General features: G+C 45.1%; 1 protein-coding gene across 1 annotated transcript in view; it reads right to left on the bottom strand.

Moving 5' to 3' along the window:
- Window positions 1-18,896, bottom strand: part of SRP54 (signal recognition particle 54) — a 141,061-nt gene that overhangs the window by 31,103 nt on the left and 91,062 nt on the right. Inside the window, exons 9-10 of the mRNA XM_029598953.1 lie at window positions 15,828-15,976; window positions 9,293-9,393 (exon numbers count right to left, since the gene is read on the bottom strand). Coding sequence (XP_029454813.1) covers window positions 9,293-9,393; window positions 15,828-15,976 — 250 coding nt within the window. The remainder of the gene's footprint in view (window positions 1-9,292; window positions 9,394-15,827; window positions 15,977-18,896) is intronic.

Raw genomic sequence — 18,896 nt, 5'->3', positions numbered from 1 at the left:
CAGGGTCCCTAAGGGTGCCTCTTGTTTTGTATTCATTTTTCAACTACCACTGCAATTTCATGCTTACTTCCAGCAGCAAGGATAGCCTCACAGTATACTCATGTGTGCTGCAGATTCCACTGCAATAGCAGAGTCTCCTAAAGTGGCTGCATATGCGCCCTCGCCAGGGTACCACCTCCAACATTGCTGTCATTGACCCCCAAGACCTGTAAATTACTCCACACCACTGGATGAATGGACAATCTCAAGGACTGAACTTGAGTCTCCAACTTTCAGATACGTTGCTCTGACAGGAACACCTTGTCCTGCACCATATCAAATTCCAGGGTCTGTGTTGGCTGTAGACTGCTTTTAGCTAAATTTACTATCCAGCCCAGCACTTGAAGGAGACAGATCACTTTATAGATACCAACCGACTCTCTTCCGCAGTCTTGGCTAGAATCAACCAACCGTCCAGGTATGGACGGACCAGAATACTCTCCTTGCCCAGAGATGCCGCTACAATGCAAGGATTAGTTCCGGACTCGCTAAAACTAGCCTCCCTCAAACCTCTACTACTCAAGAAACACAACCTGAACCCAGTGGACCCGGCCAATTTTCACCCCATCGCTAATCTACCATTTGTCGGCAAACTCATGGAGAAGATAGTTAAACAACTCTCGGAATACCTAGAGGAAAATAAGATTCTTACACCTGCCCAATTCGGATTCCGCAAATATCTCAATACGGAATCCCTTCTAATCTCGCTGACAGCATCCTCACAGGCCTTGAGAAAAAGACCCCCTACCTGCTGGCACTTCTCAATATATCTGCAGCATTCGACACTGTGAAGCACTCCATCCTCAATCAGCTCTTAGACATAGGTATTTCAGGAACAGCCCTTGACTGGTTCAAATCATTCCTTGACAATAGGAGTTTCAAAGTTAAAATAAGCAATAAAGAGTCTCTCCCGGTCAAGTCCACACTCTGAGTCCCTCAAGGATCCTCCCTCTCCCCCACCTTATTTAACATCTATCTTCTCCCCCTATGTCAATTTCTCACAAGTCTAAAGGTTACGCACTTCATTTAAGCCGATGATGTCCAGATCCTGATACCAGTCACAGAACCAATCTCAAACACCATCAATTTCTGGAATAATTGTCTACAGTCCATAAACACCCTCCTCACCAGCCTTAACTTAGTACTCAATACTTCAAAAACTGAACTTATGATTATCACTCAGGATGACAACGCGCAGGTTGTCAACAACCTCAACACACCCCAAATGACCTCCTCAACACACGTAAGAGACCTCGGTGTAATTATTGACAACAGGCTGAACCTAAAAAAATTTGTTAACAATACAACCAAAGAATGTTTTCATAAACTTCACATATTAAAAAAGCTGAAACCTCTCCTCCATTTTCAGGACTTTCGAACAGTTCTCCAAGAAATTTTATTCTCAAAAATTGATTACTGCAACTCTCTGCTAATCGGCCTTCCAGCTATCACCAAACCACTACAAATGTTACAGAACTCCGCTGCCAGGATCTTAACCAATTCTAACAGAGGAGAACACATCACACCTATCCTTAAAAACCTACATTGGCTCCCCATTAAATCCAGAATCTTGTACAAAGTTCTAACCATAACCCACAAGACCATCCACTCCCAAACCTCGCTAGAACTAAACTGCCCCCTTCGTCATCACTCATCATCCAGACCAATCAGAACCAGTTATTTAGGCACACTCTATGCACCTCCAGCCAAGTCATTGCGTAAGAAACGTGCTTTCTCGACTGCCGGTCCCACACATTGGAATGCCCTCTCCACAGACCTTCGACTAGAAACTTGTAGGCAAACGTTTAAGAAAAAGCTTAAGACTTGGCTTTTCACAAAACCCTTCACTTAAAGATTTCAATAACCCCATCACCTCAGCTTTATTCTGGCCGCTCTTCTCTCATTCTTAACCTTATCCCGTGCTAGTCTACTCCTGGACCATGATCCAGGGCTAGAAAAATCGCTGGAGCTTTTGTCCTTTTATTCGTCTGTCTTCAGGCATACACTTATTTTCTCACATTTTTCATACAATTGTGTTTAATAAGTTAGTTGTAATACAAAAATTTTGGTTGTATAACTATTATTCCTATTACATTCACCTTGTTATATGTATCTCTCATGCTTACTACTTTAGATGTAATACTAAGTTTTTTGGTTTATCTATAATGCTTATTAGGCACGCCTTGTTATATGTATCCCTCTGTTCGATGTAATTTCTAACTTTAGTTCTCTGTAAACTGACGCGATATGTACTATTACATGAACATCGGTATAGAAAAGCCTTTAAATAAATTAAATAAATACTACCACCATGATCTTGGAGAAGGTCCTGGGCACCATAGCCAGGCCGAATGGCAAGGCTCAAAACTGATAATGCCATTCTAGAATGGCAAAACATAGAAACTGCTGATGATCCTGTCATATGGGGATATGCAGATATGCTTTCATCAGATCAAGACACATGAGAAACTCCCCTCTTAGCACTGCCACAATGACAGAGTGCAAGGTTTCCATTCTGAAGCAAATCATGTGCAAATGCTGGATGACTCCTTTCAGATCCAGAAACGGTCGAAAGGAGCTCTCTTCCTTATTGGGTACAACTGAATAAATAGAATATTGCTCTGTATTTTCCTGCGATTTGAGAACTGGAATTATGGCCCTGAGGTCCATCAGCTTTTGTAACGTGCTCTCCACTGTCACTCTCTTTGCTAGTGAGTGCATGGAGAGACCATAAAGGTATCCAGAGGGAGTCAAAAAGAGCTAGAGCAGGGGTCGGGAACCCATGGCTCGCGAGCCAGATATGGCTCTTTTGAGGGCTGCATCTGGCTCGCAGACAAGTGTCGCCATACTTCGCGGTTCCCCGCTGACCCAGCTGCTCCCCGGTCCTCCGCCGCCCGGGCTTAAAATGCTGTCAGCCCCGGGCGGAACGCAGCAGGACAGCTGGAGTCAGCGGCACCGGCGTGCTCTCTTCTCCTCCCCCCCCCCCCCCGCGGCCCGGAAGAGGAAGTGGAGAGCATCGGGTGCCTGCGCGGGAAGAAGAGACCACACTAGCGTGGTCTCTTCTTCCGCGCAGGCACCCGATGCTCACCACTTCCTCTTCCGGGCCGCGGGGGGGGAGGAGAAGAGAGCACGCCGACTGGAGTCATCCGGGTGCCTGCGCGGGAGTCATCGGGGTGTCAGCCGGGTGCCAGCGCCGGAGTCGCGTGCTCTCTTCTTCCCGCGGCCCGGAAGAGGAAGTGGAGAGCATCGGGTGCCTGCGCGGGAAGACCCGCGCAGGCACGCTAGTGTCAGACGGGAAGAAAACTGCAGCGCGGCTCGGAGGAAAATGAAAATCTTCAACCGCGGCCGATGGGACTCCGCCTTCGCCTCCGCGAGGGCTGAAAATGAAGGAGGTTAGCGTTGGGAGGTGGCTGCTGCTGCCGCGAGTTCCCGGGGGGGGGGGGGGGGAGGGGGAGAGAGTGAATGAGCGAGCAAGCATGTGTGTTTGAGATCCTGTGTGTGTGAGTGAGAGATTGCATGTATGTGAATGATTGAGAGCCTGTATATGTGAAAGAGAGTATGTCTGTGATTGAGATCCTGCCTGTGAGAGAGAGAGCATGAATGTAAGTTTACCATTGGGAACCTGTATGTGTAAGTTTGTAATTGAAAACCTGTTTGTTTGAAAGAGTATGTGTGTATGATTGAGATCCTTTGTGTGTGAGAGAGATCATGTGTATGTATGATTAAGAGCCTGTGTGTATAAGTAAGAGAGAGATCATGTGTGTCTGTGTCTGATTGACAGCTGGTTTAGGTGATGGAGCATGTGAGTATGTGATTGAGAGCCTGTGTTTAAATGAGAGAGAGAGACCATGTGTGTCTGTGTGATTGAGAGCTGATTTAGGTGAGGGAGCATGTGAGTATGTGATTGAGAGCCTGTGTGTAAATGAGAGAAAGAGAGGACATGTTTGTAAGCATGTGAATGAGAGTCTGTGTGTGAGAGAAAAAGACAGCATGTATTTATGTGATTGAAAGCCTGTGTGTGTAAGCGTGAAAAGATAGACAGCATGTGTGTAAATGTGTAATTAAGAGCCTATATAAGTGAGAGAGAAAAAACATTTGTATATGTGAGTGACTGAGAGCATGTGTGTATAGGTGTGTCATTGAGAGCCAGTGTGAGAGAGAGCGCTGGTATGTGACTGAGAGAGGAGAAAGTTCCAAGCAAACCACCCCACCTCCTGCTAATTCAGAACAATCTCAGGACACCTGGATATCAAACGTTCCCAGGTATGCAGAGCAAAAAATTTTTGTATCCTTATTTTTCATTACTGGATCTTTGTGTCTGCTATTTGAAATATTTTGTTGGTATCTGGAAATGTTTTATATGAGTTTTTAATTATTGGATATTCCACTCATCTGCTGTTTCGAAATATGTTCTTTTTGTTAGTACAGTTTTACTGCTGATGATTTTATATTTCTTGATTTGTTTTATAAGGATGTGTGATGTTTCTTTTTTCCTTTGTTACACTGCATACAGAGACTCTGGCTTGTTGCAGTTTCCAATTCAGTTTTTGTCTGCATGCTTCTTGTTATGCGTTTTGGTCTCTTTATTCTATGTTAGGTGAGGGACAGCACGTGATTCAGGTGAGGTTTTCTGCTGGCGTGTAGTTTCTGTGTAGGACTCTATAGCAGCCTGACTTGGTCCGTTTTCCTAATAGGAGATGTATTGGTGTCTTAAGGCCTGGTGTAATATTTTCAGAGACTTATTGTACTTTAAAAGTGTGATCTTACATAAAATGCACACATTTACTTGTATTTAGTTTTAAACATATTGTATGGCTCTCATGGAATTACATTTTAAAATATGTGGCGTTTATGGCTCTCTCAGCCAAAAAGGTTCCTGACCCCTGAGCTAGAGCATAGCCATCTCTTATTACATCTAAGACCCATGGGTCTGTTGTGATATGGATCCTCCTTTGATAAAAGCGAAATTGTCACCCACCTATCTCCGGAACCTGTAGGTGGATCCCCGTACCTTCATTGCGAGGTCCAAGATACTCCGGCACTGGACCCTGAGTCCTTATTTGGCTTCTTCGGGCTAAAGGACTGATCTTCATAAAGGATGAGACTTCCAACATCAATCTCTTGGTAAGGGTGAAAACAGGAATCCCTGGAGAGATTTCTCTCCCCAAAAGAGCGCAAAGCTACTCTAGTCTTCCAGCAACCACAGAATCCTGGAATCACTCCATTGATTCACTATCTTCAACTCATTTCCAAATAAGAGAGAACCCTTAAAGGGTAACTTGGTCAAATCTGACTTAGAAATCATATCTACTGACCAATTTCATAGTCACAAAAGACATCTAGCTGCTATAATAGAAACTACTCCTCTAGCATCCATATGCACCAAGTCACAGCCTGCATCATCTAGAAATGTGGCTCCTCTTTCTAAGCAGCCAGAAGCTATTAGCAAATTCATCCTGTAAATAGTACCTAAATTGTATATAGACTTTAGTTTGCCTTCCTGTCACCGTTCAAAGTTGATGTTTGCTCTCTTCCTCCTTACTGTCTGCACCTGTATTTATGCGCCCTGTTTACCCTGCCCTGTTAATTGTATTTTCAGTCTGTTAGTTATGATGTAAACCGGCATGATGTTTGCATACTAATGCCGGTATATAAAAGTTCTAAATAAATAAATTACTATTGCCTCAAATGCCTGCTTGAGGATAGCCTCAATCTTTCTACCCTGGGTATCCTTAAAACAGCACCCCTCCACCCCTTTCGACCGCAATGGTGGTTCGCTTAGTGGCAGCACACAACAGGAAATCGAGACTGCTCCCTTGCCTTCAAATCTAAGGGGGGTACAGGCCACCAATGATCACTCCCCTTTAACATTTGCTTCCCGGGTGTTCCACTCAAGGTCAATCAACTCCTGCACTGGCTCAAGGAATGTGTGTGTGTGTGTGGGGGGGGGTCCTTGCGTAAGGTGACCAGGATGGGGGCCCTTCTTCTGCATGCCCATAACGGCACTCCCAGACGTGCATGCAGAAGAAGGGCCCCATCCTGTTCACCTTACTCCAATCATTTTCAGGGTTTCAGCCAATAAACCTAGCAACTTGTCCCACTAGAAGAATCGGAGCAGAGTTCTGTGTGGCTCCAGGTCAGGCGGAATTTCACAGTCTTCCAAAGGTGAGGAATTTGAATTATCCCCAGAATCATCAGTTGGGTTGTGAGGCTCTTCTTCCTCTTCCTCAAATGGGCTTTCCTCTTTAAGGGGCTTTCCCAATAGACACTAAGTAAGGCAGCCTAGGATGCTTCTCTTCCTTTTGGGGCTGCTTAGCCTTCGCTGGGCACCCTTGCAAATCCTCATTTGGCAGGGGGATACCTTAACAGTGGTAAAATCCTTGGAGGGCAATTGTCCTTGAGCCTCCAGGCAACACTGCATTGGCGAAGAGGCGGCAACGGCTGGACTGCCCTTATATGGCAAGCTGCACAAACGGGAAGCCTCTGCCCTATTAGTCACACAGCGCCATTATCTGTCACAAAAGGGCTGCCCTCCTGTACAATACTAAAACAGCCAAAAGCCATACTAGGGCACTTGGTCATACCCATTCACAGATGCACAAAACTCTAGTCTGCAGCCTTGTGTGCATAGAACTCTAAGCTCAGCCTTACTGCAGGCACTCGCTCATAGGAAAAAAAACAAACCTCAGCCACCGTCTAACCTACTGTCGCAGTGGCCTATCCTTGACTCACACAGCCAACAGTCAGAGACAGCAGTGCAGGAACTCAAGAGCACTTTTGCTGACCAAACTAATGCCAGGGGCACCACCGGTATGCTGCTCCCCTCCACCCTCCAGTAGTTTGATCAGAAGTGCAAAGGGGCAGGTAGAGCCAAAGGGAAAAAACGGCCTAATAGGAAGAAGAGATCCCCTTTATTATTTTTTTTTTTTTAATCTGAGCTCAGACCTCTGCCAGTTGAAGTCATGACTGGGCCAGTGGCTATGGAGGAAGAGGGCTCAAGTCTTCACTCCCGAGCTCTCCCTTCTCTTTTCTTTTTTAGCCTAAACCTAGCAAGGCAAAGAGGCTCAATCGCTCAGCTGAGGGAGGGTACCAGACTGCTTTCACCTCAGGAGCTCAAATCCATTTCTCCTCTTTTTTTTATTTTTTAAATAGGCAATTCCCACTAGGGAGTCGGGTTAAGGCTATATACAGTGACATCAGCAAATCAGTTGTCTTAGTCTCCATCTGCTGGTAGGAGTGCATAACCCCACCAGTGTGGATTAGCCTGCCTGAGTGCAGAGGATTGTACCTGTGAGAAGATGGGCTGCAGAGTTTTGGAGTATCTGTAGTGGCTTAAGTGTGTAGTAAGGAAGGCCCGAATAAAGGAAATTGCCATAGTGTAATGAGGTAAGGAACAGTGACCGCAGTTTGACCCTAAATGTGTTCAGTTCAAGCAGGGGGTTTGAGGTGGCAAAGAAGGCATAGTTTACAAAATGAGACGTGAACTATTGCCTTTGCATTAGCATGCATAGAAAGGATAGTGTCCAGCCCCAGCCGAGATTTCAGACAGTTTTGTCAATTGTTATGACCTGAGAGTCAAATTATAACTGTGAGGGTGTGTCAGACTAATATGGTCTAAATCATGACTTCATTTTTTTGTAAATGGAATGAAAGTCTGTTGTGATTTAACCATGCTCTAATGGAAGAGAGAGAAAGGCATATTGAGCAGTGGAAGACCAGGAAGTTTTGACAAGAAAGAAAAACTGGGTATTGTCTACATAAATTCTGTATGAAAAGCTGAGAGTGGATAGTAAGCAGGTCAATAGGGCAATATAGATGTTGAACAGGACCACGGAGGTCTATACATCCATCTTTGTTTTCAAAACAAAAAAAAAAAAATATATATATATAACTGACTTTCTCCTCTAATGTCCTATTATTCCATCTAATCAGTTCATTAAACAGAGTGTGACGTACACACACTAAGGCAGGCACTGGATTGGTTGCAAACACAGAGATTGACATCAGTGTTATTTTAATGGGGCCCAATGATAAGGTCTTCTAATCATTAAAATTTAAGTTCTTTCCAGTGTAGTCCAGTGGAGAAAGCTTACAGACATTTAAATTAACTTCTGGCCTAATTTAAAATTCAAGAGCATAATTCACTACTGCACCACAAACAGTAGCAGCCATATGGCTTAGAGCACAGAGTTTGTGGAGATCTAGACTGAAGTTTCCTGGCATCTGGGATTATGACATGCACTGCCAAGTTCAGAGGAGACACCTGCTGACAGAGAGCAACCAAAAGTCATTTGGGCAAACTGGGTGAAAGCTCAAATTTCTTCTTGGCCAGAGCTCTTGCCCTAGAGGATATTTATAAGGCAATCACTTTGTTTTCCTTAAATTCTTTTACTAAACATTTCAGTCTAGATGTTCATGCAAAAGATGCAGCCTTTGAAGCTGACATTCAAAGCAGCTCTAACTTCCTCTCTCCCACATTAACTGGGCTTGGATACTTCCCACTCATCTGGACTGGTGTAGCAGGATGAAAAGGATGGAGAAATTTAGTATTACCTGATAATGTTCTTTCCTTGAATCCTGCTATGTCAGTCCAGGACCTTCCCTGGAAGCTGGATCTGTGCGGTGTACCACAGTTTCCAAAGATTATTTTCTTCCTCGTCATTTATTCAAGAAAAGCTTGGAAGAATCATTTCTTTGAGGGATCCTTTTAGTGTTTCAAAATTTTGTACATATTTAAGAGACTGAATCTGCTATTAGTTTTTTCTTCTATGGCTTTGACATAAGAATACTAGCTTTTTGCTGGAGCTGCACTATGATAATCACTAGTGATAATGTTATGGAAAAAGGTGTGTCCTCTATCTCCATCTGCTAGTAGGGGGAAATAACCCACACTTCTGGACTAGTGGAAAGGAAATTATCGAGTAAGACTAAAATTTCTCTTTTCCTTGCAGTAATTTTCATAATTAAACCCAAGTTATGAAAGAAAACATAAAACAGGAAAAAGATAGCAAAATTAAGCACAGCACTTATTTTTACATTTCCTTGACAAAGTCAAAGTTCTTTCTAATATAGATTTGCTATGACCTGCAAGGCATAGTGACCATTACTGTTCCATATTACTGGAGTCCTGTATATTTAATACCCTGAAGACCATAATCTTTTCTTATCAATAGGAAAAGCAAGGTTATAGATCTCAGAATGATATGGGACAGGCCTCTTCCCAGAAGTCTATTGCTGTGAATATAAGACTTACCTAGAAGTTTACTGATAAAGGGCTGTGTTTTAAAAGGTTCAAAATCATCTATATGCTCTCCAGTCCCAATGAAAATAATAGGACTTTTTGTAGCAGCAACACTGTATAAAAAGAAAAATAAAGGTTATATTACACTAAAACGTCATTAATCAGCCAGCTCAAACAGGACCAATAGAAGGACATCTTAAGAGAGTACTTTCTTTCACAAGACTAATAGTGTGTGTTAATCGAAAATAAAAATATTTTCCATTTCTCTATATAATTTACTGTGTGTGTGCTGGTCACTGTTATTCACACTCCAAAAACCATATCTGTACCATCTTTTTGGGGGAGTTTAATGACCAATTTTATTTTCTTAGGATCAACTCTAAGTATCCCACCAAAATTTGTCACTTACCTGAAAACAAAATAATTAAATGGAGAAATTATTTACCTGATAATTTCGTTTTCCTTAGTGTAGACAGATGGACTCAGGACCAGTGGGTTATGCTCCCCTGCCAGCACATGGAGACGGAGCAAGCTGATGTCACAGTATATATATATATATATATATATATATATATATATATATATATATATATATATATATATATATATATATATATATATATATATATATATACACTCCTGCAGTGACCCAGCCTGTCATTATTCTCTTCAAAAGCAACTATGGACAGACTAGCAAAAAACTTGCTTAAAAAAGGCAACCATAACTGCACTCAAACACTGAACTCACGTAAGAAATATAGGGACTGGATGAATTCTTTCCAGTAATCCCTTGGGATCCAAAGCCCCACAGGAGGACTATTGACACACTCATGTGGCAGCCAAGGGCAGGAAGCTGAGTCCATCTGTTTACACTAACAAAAATGAAATTATCAGGTAAGTAATTTCTCCATTCCCTACAATGTAAACAGATGAACTCAGGACCAGTGGGATGTACCAAAGCTACTCTGAACAGGGTGGGAGGCTGCCCACAGTCCAGTCAACACCGCATGTGCAAAGGCTGCATTCTCCCAGGCTTGCACATCCAGACGATAAAACCTGGAAAAGGTGTGAAAGGAGGACCACTTTGCAGCTCAGCAAATGTTGACGGGAGACAACCTAACCACCGCCATGACACTGCCTAAGCTCTAGTGGATTTAACCTTACCCTAAATAGGCAACGACTTTTCAGCATCCTTATACGTGGCCATGACCACCTCCTTAATCCAGCAAGCTATTGTAGTCCGCAAAGCTGGTTTACCCTGCTTCCTTCCACCATGAAAGACAGACTATCCAACTTTCGGAAAGGTTCAGAAACCTCCAGATACAGCACAAGTCTCTTGACATCCAAGGAACGCAGGAAGCAATACTCCTCCACATCCCTGACCTTATCCAGGGACGGCAAAGAAATGGACTGATTCAAATGAAACTCCAAGACAACCTTAGGCAAGAAGCATGGAACAGTATGCAACTGCAACACCCCTGGAGTCACTCAAAGGAATGGCTCCTGGCAAGACAATGCCTGCAACTTGGAAATTTATTTATTTATTTATTTAAGAGTTTTTATATACCGTCATTAAGTTATTCACCATCACAACGGTTTACAATAGGGAACCAGTAAAAAATATGGGTCGTACATTACATAGGTGGTGCCAATAGTGTTCGGTAACAATAAGGCGTTTATTAGGGGGATTAAGTGTATCATAGCAATATGACCTGAAGGTTGCCTACAGTTAAAAAAATGTTGAAATAATTCAGTAAGGATTTATAAAATTAGGCATTTGGTGCTTTATGCCGCATATCTTTTACTTCAAATAGCCTGCATCAGTTTTCTTTCTTGAAGGCTTGTATGTAAAGCCAGGTTTTGAGCTGTGTTTTGAAAAGTTTGTGATTGCTCTGGAGTCTAAGGTCAAGGGGCATTGAGTTCCATAATATGGGACCGGCTAGAGACAGAGCTCGCTCCCTCACTTGGGTAAGTCATGCAGTTTTCACAGCAGGAATGGGAAGGAGTGCTCTGTTTGCTGACCTTAGATTTCTGTGTGGGACATGTACTCTAAGTGCTGTGTTCAGCCATTCTGCTTTATCGTCGTGGATGAGTTTGTGTATTAGGCACAGTGCTTTGAACTGTATTCTTTGTTCAATGGGAAGCTAATGTAGGGTGGCGAGTGTATCTGTTATGTGATCTCTTGTTTTTTCCAGTGAGGATTCTTGCAGCAGCATTTTGTAAAATCTGTAGAGGTCTTACTGTAGTGTTAGGTAGGCCTAGTAACAGGGCATTAAAATAGTCTGTGCTGGCAAAAATCAGCGATTGAAGCACAGTACAGAAATGTGGTAATGATAGTAATGGTTTGAGTTTTCTTAGTATCATGAGTTTAGCATATCCTTCCTTAACCTTTATTGATATGTGTTGTTTGAGGCTTAGTTCGTTGTCAATGAGACATGCAGAACATATAACCACCAGGAACACTGTATTCAGGGTCAATAACCACAAGCAAAGGCTATATATACTAGTGGTCGAAACATGGCCTACTAAAAAAATCCAGCACCAGGTTAAGACTCCACAAAGGAACCAGCAACTACAAGGGAGGCCGAACATGCTTCACTCCTTTCACAAAATGGGCCACATCAGGATGGGACGATAGGCGGACTCCACTTACCGTGCCTCTAAAAGACATAAGAGCCACAACTTGAACCTTCAAGGAATTAAGGGCTAGTCTCTTATTCAACGAAAAATACAGAAAGCGCGGGATTTTAACCAAACAAGGAAGAACATCGCACTCCTTGCACCAGGCCTCAAACACTTTCCAAACCTGCAGATATGCTAGAGAAGTGGAGAACTCCCGAGCGCGGAGTAAGGCAGCAATCACTGCAGAAGAAAATCCACGCTTCAACAGGCGAGCCCTCTCAAGGACCTAACCATAAGACAGAACATATAGGAGACTTGTCGCCCAAGAGAGGGAGAACACATTTCTTGGTTGTGAGTGTTGGCTGCGAGTGAGAGCAAAAGTTCTCTACTTTGCGGTTTTGACATGTCGCAAAGATCTATATGAGGGTAACCCCATTGTTGGAAGATCGAGTCCGCCACTAAGGGGACCACTCGTGCAGTTGAAAGGCACGACTTAGCTCGTCTGCCAACACATTGTCCACTCCCGGCAAGTAGGTGGCCCTGAGGTACATCGAATGGGAGAGGGCCTCAGCCCATATCTGTGCAGCTTCCTGGCACAGTATTTAGGAGCCCGTCCCTCCCTGTTTGTTGATGTACCACATGGCCACCTTGTTGTCTGTCTGAATCAGGATGACTTTGTTTGAGAGGCAATCCTGAAATACCCTGAGAGCATATCTGATTGCTCAAAGCTCCAGGAAATTGATTTGGTGTTTGGCTTCCTCTGGAGACCAATCTCCTTGTGTCTGCAGATTGGCCACATGGGCTCCAGCCGAGATTGGAAGCATAGGTGGTGAGAATTATTTGAGGGTCTGCAGCCTGGAAGGGCAAGCCTTGGAGGAGATTGATCTGATTTTTCCACCAGGTGAGAGACTGATGGAGTGAGTCGGTGACGTGGACAATGGTCGACAGGGGTTGAATGCATCGAGTCCATTGTGACCTTAGAGTCCCACTGCATGACTCTCATGGCTAGGCGGGCCATTGGGGTGACCTGAACTGAGGACGCCATGTGTCCCAGTAGGATGAGAAAGCGGCGTGTAGTCATGTAGCGCTGAGACTGCAGCTGGTGTGCGAGAGAGACGAGAGTAAGCGCTCGTTATTGAGGTAGAAAAGCTTTTGTCTGCAAGGTGTCCAAATCTGCCCCTATGAATGATAAGGTTTGAGATGGGACTAAGTAGGATTTGTCGTAGTTGACGAGAAATCCTAGCGAAATCAGGGTGTGTAAGGTAAGATGTAGGGACAACAGCAGTTTGCTGAGTAGGAGCCCTGATCAACCAATCGTCTAGATAGGGGTAGACGAGAACACCTTGAGTCCTGAGGAAGGCTGCAACTACTACGAGACATTTTGTTAAGACTCGTGGTGCAGACGCGAGGCCGGAGGAAAGCACTCGGTACTGATAGTGCTTGGGGCCTACCAGAAATCTCAGGTATTTGCGATGAGATGGAGTTATCGCAATGTGAGTGTATGCGTCCTGGAAGTCTAGAGCAGAGCCAGTCTCCTTTTTGCAGAAGAGGAAGGAGGGAACCCAAGGTTACCATCTTGAACTTTTCTCGTTGGAGGTAATGGTTGAGGGCACGTAGGTCCAGAATTGGACGAACACCACCTGATTTTTTGGGGATTAGAAAGTACCGGGAATAGAATCCTAGGCCTTGTTGGGAATAGGGCACTGGTTCTATTGCTCTGGACTAGAGAAGGAGGGAGACCTCCTGTTCCAGAAGTGGTGCGTGGTCGGATGTTCCCGTCAGCCGAGGTGGGGAGTCCGGTGGCATGGAGAGAAAGTTCAGGTGATAACCCTGAGAGATTATGGCAAGTACCCACTGGTCTGAGGTGATTGTGTGCCACTTGTTGTGGAAATGGCACAATCGACCTCCCACTGGTATTTAAGGCAGTGGAAGCTGCAGATACCCTGGTAGCAGTGTCAAAGATATCGTAAGATGATCTTATCTCATGCTTGCCTGCCTCAAAGCCCTTGTTCACTAGGGCTTGAAGTTGATCTTGGAACTGTTGAGGCAGGGAGTCCGTCAATTCTTGTATCTGCTTAAATAAGACCCTGTTGTATTGGGTCATATAGAGCTGATAAGACGCAATTCGGAAGATGAGCATTCAGCCCTGGAAGAAACGGTGACCAATGGCATCTAGAAATTTTTGCTCCTTGCCTGCGGGAAAGGAAGTGTGAGGTTTTGATCTCTTTGCCCTCTTTTGGGCAGATTCCACGACAGAGTGGTGATCCAGTTGAGATTTTTGAAAACCTGGGGCTGACTGTACCAAATAAGTGGTGTCAGCCTTCCTGTTGACTGGAGCATCAGAGCCAGGGTGTTCCCAGTTCTTTTTGAGGAGATCCAGAAGAACTTGGTGAATAGGGATGGAGGTTATTTCCTTGGGAGCATCCAGGAATTGCAACAGCTCTATCATTTGGTGCCCATCATCTTGTTCAGTCTGTAATTGGAAGGGAACAAGGTCCTCTGGAGGAGAATGCTTTCTGCTTTCAGAAGGAGAAGGTGGTGAAGGAAGGTCATCGGTGTCTGGTGAAGAATCATCTGTCCAGGTATCGTAGGGATCGGCATCTGCCCCTCTAGGAGCCCTAGGGGGACGAGACGGTGGAATCCCTGAAGGTCCTGGTCTAGGCTCCAAAGGAATCAAAGGAATAACTGGAGGCACCGATGAAGGCATCAAAGGCACCGGTGCAGGCATTGAGGGCATCGATCAATGGATCGGTGGTGGACGTATCGGCATCGATAGGACTCTCAATGGAGGGATGCGGAACGGTGTTTCCCCTCCCAATGACAAGGTAAGCGGAGAGACCACCGGAGCCATCGGTGACCCGGGATCCATCGGTGGAAAAGCGGCAATGAGCGCTTCCATTTTCGAGAGCAGCAGTGCCAACGCTGCCGGAATCGGGTCAGCGGTCGGTTCCATGATTGGTACCGGTGTCTGTGCCGGAGGAACTTTTGAGTCGATGCATCGCCTTGTCGATGGCCTCCTGAACCAGCCGGTCCAGTTCTTCTCGGAGACGTGGTACAAGCAGCCCCGGCTCCGGAACAGAAGAAGGAGGCAGAGGCATAGCCAGAGGGACCACCATTAAAGGTGGAGTCGCGGCTCCCAATCCCCTTTCAGGTGAGGGTTGCCTTGGTGACCTGGTCGCTGAAAAGGTTGGTGCTTTTTCTGAATGGGGTTTCTTCGACGGCGGCTCAGACGATTGTGAGGTCAATGATTTCTGGCCTTGCGACATTTTGGTGTCATTAGGGCACATTTGGTGCAGGTCAAGACATCGTGCTCACAGACACACATTACACAGACCTTATGAGGGTCTGTTATGGACATGGTGCGATTGCAGTCCAGGCACCGATGGACGCCATGGCCATGACGACCAGTCATGGTTGACGGCCAGTAGGCCACGAGGGCCAAACTCGACAGGAATCGACCGAAAACGGAGTACTACGGAGTCAAAAATTTGAAGGAGGGACCCCTGTGGGGTATGAAACCTCTTAATAATTCCATGAGGAAAATTCCTGTCAGGAATCTCTGTGGAGCTCCTTAACCGCGTGGCTACTGCTGCGCGGAAAAAAGAAGACTGAAGGGGGACCCTTGCTGGCTGCAGGGTTAGTGCCATGCTGGGCATGCCCAGTAGGGGCCAAAGGTCTAGAAACTTTGACAAAAGTGTTCCGTGATTGGGCTCCATCCTGTGATGTCACCCATATGTGAGGACTACCATCCTGTTTGTCCTGTGAGAAAATAGTTAATTCTTCTTTGTCACAGCTTCTAATTTGTTTGGAGCCAAATCAGGTAACAGGTTTGTTTGTTTTTTTTAGCAGTGGTTCCTCCTATTCACAGCATCAGAACTGACTCATGACTGACTATGGTAGGAAATATGCCACAAGTGATACTTACGCACTAAGTGCACCTCCTCCTTTTGCATGGCCATCGAGTTTTGTCACAATTACAGAAGCTACATCCACTTTGTCTTTGAAAGCCTTTGCCTGAGCTTCACATGCCTGACCAATGGAGGCATCCATCACATATACGATGTTATCTGGTTGCTTGAAAGAAAGAAAATAAAACTATAAAAATCAAATACTTACACAAGATGGAAACCACAGTGGGTAAAGTAGCTCTCTGCTCAAAGGGTCCCCCCCCCCCCCCCCCCCATGTCATCACAAGAAAAAGTACAAAGAAAGAAGTCATTCAAAAAAGCAATAAAAAAACTAAACCTCCCCCCACATCTTTTGAGGCCATCCTGCTCCTCACATACAAGTTTTGTTTATAAGCCATAAGATGGAGAGTGATGCAGGACTCTAGCATCTTGATCAAGTCCTTCATAGACCTCTATAGGAATATTGCCTCAAAATTGCAGGGCTGACTGGATCCGCATTGTTCTATGTCATGATTTAGAAACAAATTTTAAGGGGACTTAACATCATACATTAAATTAAAAAGATATCTTTTGGGCACATTCTGCTCCCTCACTTGTTTTATAGGTAAGGCTCACTATCTTTTTAGTAAGGACATGCTTTGAAGTAGAAATGTTAGTCAGTGGGGAAAAAAATCCATTAGTAGACCAGACAAAAAAAAGGCATACTAAAGAATAAGACCTCACAGAGTCACAGCTCCATATTCTGATGGAAGGCCAGATTTGTGAAAAGAACAGTTGTGCTACTCCACTGCACTCTATGAATAGCTTTCCTGTTATACAGGCTATAAAGTCATGCTATAATTACAGAATGCAGAAGCCAAGGTAGAAGGTAGCCATGTTTTATTAATCGAATCCTTACAGGAAAGCTATATTGAATATTAAACACATTCAAGTTATCAGGGCCAGCCTGTTGATCCAGCAGCAGTACTATATGCTGTCATGCAGGAGACTTGGTTCTGATTCCTGAACCCAGCTCTTGCTCTTTGGCTTACTCAAGCTGGGGATGCTGCTTGGGGTCAGCATCAGTCTATGGCACCTGGCTAAAGACTGTCACTGCAATGGCTGTGTGACAGAGCATGTACCCAAGAGCCTTAGAACACCTTAAGGACCAGCTCCAGTTATGAGGCCTGATCCACCTTAAGGAATAATGCTGCAGGAATTCTGGTCCCAGGCAAGATACCATACTGGGGAGAAAGAGTGCAGCCCCACGAGGAAAGAAGGCCCAGGAACTACAAGAGAAGGCAACCTGATCATTTGTAGCAAGGGAGAGGCAACCCCTTAGAATAGCTTGCCTGTATTATGTGTGCATTATAAGGGAAGGCAGCCCCTTCAATATATCTGGCCTATTTTGAATTTGTATTAATGAGTTGGGATAACTAATTGTGAATACTGACAATTTTGTACTGTAAATGGAGAAATTACTTACCTGATAATTTCGTTTTCCTTAGTGTAGACAGATGGACTCAGTCTAGACCCAGTTGGAGACAGATCAGATTTCAATCTGATGTCAGTCCTAGTACATATACCCCTGCAGGAAGTGCAGCTCTTCAGTATTCTCCTCGAAAAGCAATTGTGGATATATGCATGACTGAATAACTTGGATAACTTGATTAATTTGAACTGGTTATAGCTAGAGACCGCCAGTGTTCTCAACCGAGAAACGTCGACACCCGGTAGGATGGGTGTCTTAGTTAGAGGAAAGCATGACTTACCCGTGAATCACTCGCTCTCGGGGATGTCACCCAAGAATTCATGAATAACGGCAGCCGTAGGTGGGATGCCGAGTCCATCTGTCTACACTAAGGAAAACGAAATTATCAGGTGAGTAATTTCTCCATTTCCTAGCGTGTAGCAGATGGATTCAGGACCAATGGGATGTAAAAAAGCTACTCCTGAACTGGGTGGGAGGCTGCCCGTGGCTCACTTAGTACTGCCCTTGCAAATGCTGTGTCCTCTCGAGCCTGAACATCCAGGCTGTAAAACCTGGAGAAGGTGTGGATGGAGGACCCATGTCGCCACCTGACAGATCTCGGTGGGTGACAGCATCTTGGTTTCCACCCAGGACACTGCCTGGGCTCTAGTGGAATGGGCCTTGACTTGTAAAGGCGGTGGCTTGCCTGCTTCTACGTAGGCTGCCTTAACTTCTTTGATCCAGCGGGCTATGGTTGCTCGCGAAGCCGCTTCCCCTTGTTTCTTCCCACTGTGAAGGACGAATAGATGGTCCGTCTTTCATATGGATTCCGACCTTTCCAGGTATCGGACTAGGAGTCTGCCGACGTTGAGGTGGCGTAGACTGCAAGACTCTTCCGAATTCTTATGCTCATCTGGCGATGGTAGCGAGATGGATTGGTTGAGATGGAAGTGAGAAACCACTTTGGAGAGGAAGGATGGTACCGTGCATAACTGGATGGTTCCTGGAGTGAGTCTGAGGAATGGTTCCCAGCAGGACAGTGCTTGTAGCTCGGAGTTACGACGGGCTGAACAGATTGCCACCAGAAAGGCTGTCTTCAATGTTAATAGTCTGAGAGACAGGCCGCGAAGAGGTCTGAAGGAGGCTCCTGCTAAGAAATCTAGGACCAGGTTGAGGTTCCATAGAGGCACCGGCCACTTTAGGGGTGGTCGGATCTGCTTGACTCCTTTCAGAAAGCGGGAGACATCCGGGTAAGAGGCTAGGCTGCCGCTCTCACTCTTGGTTCCGTAGCATGACAATGCGGCCACCTGTACCTTGACGGAGTTGAGAGACAATCCCTTCTGTAGGCTGTTATGCAAGAATTCCAAAATCGAAGGAATTTTGACTGAGCATGGAATAGTGTTGCGGTCCTCACACCAGGCTTCGAATACTCTCCAAATCCTTATGTATGTTAGGGATGTGGAGAACTTGCGTGCTCGGAGCAGGGTGTCAATTACTGCCCCCGAGTATCCGCTCTCTCTCAGGCGAGTCCTCTCAATGGCCAGGCCTGTAAAAGAGAATTGAGCTGGATCCTCGTGGAGGATCAGCCCTTTTTGGAGCAGGTTCCTGTGAGGCGGTAGCAAGAGGGGGCTCCCTG

This window comes from Rhinatrema bivittatum, chromosome 4 (genome assembly GCF_901001135.1).
Source record: "Rhinatrema bivittatum chromosome 4, aRhiBiv1.1, whole genome shotgun sequence".
NCBI classification, from domain to species: Eukaryota; Metazoa; Chordata; class Amphibia; order Gymnophiona; family Rhinatrematidae; genus Rhinatrema; species Rhinatrema bivittatum.
The sequence above is the reverse complement of the archived record's forward strand: the minus strand, read 5'-3'. Positions and strand labels throughout refer to the sequence as shown.